Source organism: Halyomorpha halys, unplaced genomic scaffold, assembly GCF_000696795.3.
Source record: "Halyomorpha halys isolate HHAL.00 unplaced genomic scaffold, Hhal_1.1 Scaffold1873.1, whole genome shotgun sequence".
NCBI classification, from domain to species: domain Eukaryota; kingdom Metazoa; phylum Arthropoda; class Insecta; order Hemiptera; family Pentatomidae; genus Halyomorpha; species Halyomorpha halys.
The window spans coordinates 72,299-78,298 of record NW_027114691.1 but is presented as its reverse complement, the minus strand read 5'-3'; the positions used below and the strand labels follow the sequence as shown (position 1 = coordinate 78,298).

Below are 6,000 nucleotides of genomic sequence, written 5' to 3'. Positions count from 1 at the left end.
CTGAAACTGTTTAAAATATCCTCAATACGGGGAGAGGAAAGACATCTTATTCAGCTTACTGGTTGATTTTGAGTAATCTACAATTCAACAGCGGGTATTTGGGAAGAAATGCTCTCTTCTATGATTCCATCCTTCAAAAGCTACTCAGTCTCATTTCTTATAAATTTTTGATCTGGCGGGGCATGCCTTCCAGATTTAATGCCAATCGTTTGGCAATCAGGAGTTACATTACTAAATAGTCGGGCAGGTTCGACAGTCTCTACTGTTACTTCTCAAATTTTAGGTAGTGTTTTAGCACCCGCCAAATTAAGCCCCAAGAGGACGATAATGATATCTGTAAAAAAATAAGATAAAATACGCGCTAAGATATTTTCATAGATGTGATCTCATAACTGAAAACGAATTTTGCATTGTCCCTGAATCGATGTGTTAAATTCGTGATAGCCATGAACAGATTCTACTTCACAAGGATTAACAGGGATCTGGAATTCATGCACTAGTTTTTCATCGATGAACGTCTTTCATATGCCATCCGTCTATTTATAAAGACTCTGAAAGTTGCATTCTTCAATAATTTAGTTATGAAAGCTACAGAATTTGAGGCATGGATTGTTTATTTTATTCCTGCACACCTTTTTAAAATAACATTTTATTCCGCAATAACATTTCTTGCTGGGAACTGAATTCTTAGTTGTCTAGTAACTAAAACAAAGACGGTTCTTCTGACTGTAACGAATGCATGAAATTTTTGTTTTGATGTTTATTTTTTGTTATTATTTAGGGTCCTATTAACATCAGCAAATGGGTAACAACTATTATAGAAATATATATAAATTAATAAAAAATAACTGAAAATAGATATCTCGGTAAATTGCGAATACATTCGACACTCAGTGTAAATATATATGTGTATAAACTTATGGTTCATCACCTGTAAAGCTAGAAAAAAAAAAAGGAAAATAAGAACGAGAAATAACGCACGCAATATCAACTTATAGACTGATTTATTCCTTCTTCTAATCCTACATATGTTTATACTTTTATCCTATATTTACAAAGGGAAAAAGGTATAGGATCAGATGCCGTCATACCTTAACTTTATATAATTATAGATATGTATATTAAAATATAATTTCAACAAAGCAGCCAAATTCTTAAAACTAATTAATAACAGAAATGGATTGAAAAGATAATAAAACGGGTTGTGATAGCTCAGAAAACCGAATGGAGCCGATATCTATCGAACGAGTGTCATATCAAATATCTCGTGCTCCTGGGACTCTAGTAGCGCCAGAGAAGCTGGTTTTCTTCGGTATGGTCTGATCTCTCTAGCTGGAATTTAGTTGTGTGAATTTCTGTTGCTATGAAAGGTTGGGAAAATTTATTTCTTTTTTTGCCGGTCTACTGCATTTTAATAATTTTTCTTGGCATTTTATTGTTCATAAATTGTGATCTTTATCTGTTTTGATCTTTAGTGAATGCTTCAATATTTTTATTTTCATGGGTTTATTTTTAAGTGCATTGATGTTTTCACAGACAGTTCATTGATATAGATCGGAAATTAGTGAACAATCCAGAAAATGAGTTGTTTTCTCAAAAGGTTATAAACACTTCTTTAGTTCAATGGAACCTACATTTTGAATTTCTCAAAGCTAGCTGTTGGCCTATTTAATTAAGTTTTCCATTCATATTGTTTTTATATCATTAAATCATATATTTGTCACTTTTAATTACTGTTTCAGGTCTAAGTGATGATGGTGTTACGATAAAAGAAGAAATGACTGATGAGAAGTCTAGTTGTGAGTTTTCTCTGATTAAAATTGAGAATATATAATTATAAAATTGTGACATTTAGTTTATTTGATTCCCTATAATTTCATTATACGGATTAATGACCCTGTCTACAAATGTTATTTATTTCCCAAACTCACTTAAATACAGTTGAAAACATAGAATTTGGGTGGATTTTGAAAAGAAATGACTTATTTATGGCGTATGATCTTTGGGTCTTTTGATGTTTATTCTTAATTTAGGTAATGGTACACAAGTATTATTTCAAACGCCAGGTAGGCATGTACTCACTTATATCTACATAATCTATTGTGTTATAATCCAATTGGATCATAACTTTTGTCTTACCCTTGTCTAAAAGGAATTAACACACTTTCAACTGATCCTATTCAGTTGAGGTCGGACATAATTTCATATAAATATGAATTATTTTAAACTGTCAGATTATAACCAACAATGAGCAACCTTTGTATGAGCACACACCTGCCTACCATAGTATTGTGGCAGTTGTGGACCTTAATCTAAATTGAATTTATCAAAATTTGATTTAAAGAAAAATTCAATCCAAAATCTTTAATCGAAAGAATTCTTGCCCGATTATGAATAATTTTATAAAAGTGTTTAAACTACATTTTAATTTATTTTTTGTATATCAGTCCTACACACAATTTTTCTCAAATAAATAATCATTTTATAGATCTCCTTAATGATTTTAATTTTGTATATTATTGTTATGTCTTGATGGAATGACATAAATTGTCTGTTGAGCCCATAAAATTTCTGCAAATTGCTCCTAAACCAAAAATTATGGAGGCAAAATTGTTTAAAGTGACTTAAAATAACCAATCTTTTTGAGAATCAATTACACGAACAAACTATGTATGAAGAAAGACTAATAGTTGACCGTATGATATAAATTGTTAGAAGATAGTCCGGGTGGTTGTAAAAAAAGGTACAAAATATCAAGAAAAATATTTTGTCCCTTTCTTGACATCCACCTGAATTATTTTTCTACAATTTATTACATACAGTCAACTATTAGTCTTCCTATAAACATTTTTTTCTCGTTTTTTTTTTTTTTTTTTTTTTTTTACTTATTATTATAGATGTACAATATTCTTTTTTTAATGCTGTATCTTTTATTTACACATATGTAGTTATTATTCCCATTATTTCTATTCTTCCCCTCAACAACAAGAGTACCCATACCATAAAACATGGTTGGTTTCATTTTCTCTAGACAGGTGTTATATTAAGGGTCTACCGTAATTTTTAGAAACTCTGTGCTCTGGTGTAATTGCAATTAATAAATTAATATAAATAAATAAGTACCATACTAAACCAGTAATGCTCCAAACCTGAAAAAGACTGGTGAACCTTTGCTAATGTTGAGGGTGTTCCACCGGTTGATAACATAGCAGCTCAGCATGTGCAAACTTGCTTGTTTGAATGAAATTGAACCTGGTAAATACTCTTTATATTTATGCAAACACATCAACAACTAAACTACTCTGCCATACCTTAAATTTTGTTTACATTTAAAGTGGTAAGATAAAGCTAATTGTATTAAATGATTTTACATTCCTTTTAACACTGAAATTCAATTTTCAACATCTTAAAACTACTCAAATTTGAAATTTTAGAAAAGATATGTAAGCTGCTTTGTAAGGAGTATTTAAAAATATATCTTCCAATCCAAATTTCCTCTAAAATTTCTTATTGCATGTTCTTCCACTTTGCTTTTTAACTGTGGATTTATATATGGATATATTGTAGTATATAACATATTCATATTAATTGAACAAATTGAGTTTTTATTTAATTTTTATTTAAAATAATAAATGTAAGTAATACAATGTAATACATATATATATATAATTGAAACCTCACTAGTCACAACAGTCAGATAAATGAATGAAGGGTTCTAGGTGGATTGGGGAACTAAGTTAAAAATGATAACACTGAGTTTTCTCTATGACAAACTTTTTCTAGAGAGACTTTTTGGTAGTTACCTGAAAACACTGGCTAATACTATACCAAGAATATTCATCATTTGTGTTTACTTGTCCTTTGTTTTTAAGTACAATTTGACTCACCGTATGTTAATCAATGCATTGCTTTACCTCAAATTTGAACTATAAATTAAAAAAGGAAAAAAAATAAAATAAACTGAAAGGGCGAATTTTAATGAAAAATGAGGCTGTTCACATTCAAATACACACAGGCACCTAGACCATTTTTTTTTCGACTTGGTTGTTTAATCTCAGAGAACCTTAAGACGTACGTTTCCATTGAAATAGCAAAGAAGAAATTAGAAAAAGAAACTCAATTTTTGCACAATCACACTACTTCTCTTTTCTATAATGACTATTTTCAACCAAAGTTCAAATCAGATCTAACGGTTGTTAAAATTTTCTTGAATCAGTTAAATCTAAAAAAAAATTTGGTTACTATTGTGCCCTGCCCTCACCCCTTAAATAACATCCATCTATCATAGGAATTTTTATGGACTCTTTTGATTGATCAATATCATATGAAATTTCACATATTAGGTTTCTTGCGTTAACACTTTTTCACCTTTTATTTGCAAAAATGTATATCCAAAAAATATTGAATGTTTTTGATGCAATTATTTCACTTATTAAAATAATAAATAAAATTTCCGTTATTAACATGTGTAAAGTTGTCATAACGAAATTTACAAACACCAGTGGTTCACTTTTTTCCACTCCTGCTTATTATTAGGATGAAAAAAAATTTAAAAGTCTGAAATCTCAATTCCCATTGTCCTTTGTCAACTTTTAGAGCTTTGACTGTATGAAGCTAGTTTCTTAATTAATGTCTTGATTGGGACATTGTCCTATTATGTTTAATTTGTCATATTCTTTAGTTTTGAAAGTTATAATCATAAATGTTTGGACAGTTATTCTTCTCAATTAAAAATTACTAAAATGGAGTATTAAAAGATTTAAAATAATTCCCTCACAATCTTAAATTTTGGAAATTTTATGGTGGTCGAGTGGATGGTAGATACTCAACCAACAGTTATCTTTTTCCTACTCTTTCCAAGATTTGCAACCTGTATTTGATTTGGAAAATTCAGTTATTACATGACTGTCACTGTGTAAGCAAAGACCTATCATCACTCAAAATTAGGCAGTTTGGTTCTTTTTACTAAACTGATTCTCAAAAACCTCACCCCTTCAGATGACTCAATTCTTTTTTTTATGATGTTTAGTTCTATTTTTTAGCCTTAATTTTTTTTTATTTAAAAACAAAACAAAAATTCACAAACCTTATGGTTTGTCAAGCAAAAGTTTCTATTTTATTCTTCTTCTTCTTTTAAATTAATATTAAAAACATCTGGCTTTAATTACGTCCTCAGAATATGTAATCTCTTCCATTAATGCCATGGTCAATAATTTATTAGTTAATTTGTTATTGTTTTTTTTTATTTATCGAAGTAATCAAACTAAATAGTTTTTTGACTATGTGTCATTTCTATTACTATTTTTTGTCTCTTTTAATTGCACCCTTGTAACTACGTTTGTGGTGGCTTGAGTCATTTATAAATGGACTTAAAATAAAAATGAAACTATATTTTACTGAAGTGGAAAAATCATTGATATTCCTGTGGCTTTTAAAAGAATGAATTTATTTTTTAACATTCGGCAATGAATTTATAATTATGGAATACTGGAAGATTATTGATTGACCGTGTGTATAGATGAATGGAATATGGCCCGGGTGTGGTCAAAAAAACTCAAATAGTAGATAATTATACTATTTTATTGAGTCAACATTTCGCCCCACGTTGCAGGGCTTCGTCAGGGCTAAAAAAGATACAAACACTATAGTTACAAAAAGGAAAAAAAGAAAAAAAACATAAGTGTAAAATAACAGGGGTATAAAATGTAAAAAAGTAAGATATAATAAGAAAAATTAAAGGTTGTAAATAGTAAATGAAAAGGGCAATAGTAACAGATAGATAAGAAAAGAAATATTAAAGAAAGTACAAATAAAGAGATGAAAAAAGAAGAAGAAAAAAATACAAATCAAATGATGAGACAGAATGCATACCTGTTTTGACGGCAGTCAAAAACAAAGTGACGGTTGGTATTGGGAGGAGTGGGGATGGCAGTTATGCCACAATAACGAAAATAATTTGTAAAGTAAACATAGTAAAAAATTATTTAAATTAGGTGAACA

General features: G+C 29.3%; 1 protein-coding gene across 12 annotated transcripts in view; it reads left to right on the top strand.

The window, feature by feature from the left end:
- The first annotated feature begins 1,060 nt into the window (after positions 1-1,060).
- LOC106690787 (uncharacterized) overlaps positions 1,061-6,000 on the top strand; it is a 61,234-nt gene continuing 56,294 nt past the window's right edge. For 10 of the 12 annotated variants that reach the window (XR_010844636.1, XR_001344669.3, XR_001344670.3 and 7 more), the window contains exons 1-2: positions 1,061-1,312; positions 1,743-1,799. Coding sequence is in view for 1 of the 12 variants with exons in the window: in XM_014436344.3 (XP_014291830.1) it covers positions 1,225-1,312; positions 1,743-1,799 (145 nt within the window). In the remaining 11 variants the exon portion in view is untranslated. Of the gene's footprint in view, positions 1,371-1,742; positions 1,800-6,000 lie in introns of all 12 variants that reach the window. The other 2 variants (XR_001344674.3, XR_001344673.3) reach the window with 2 other exon arrangements.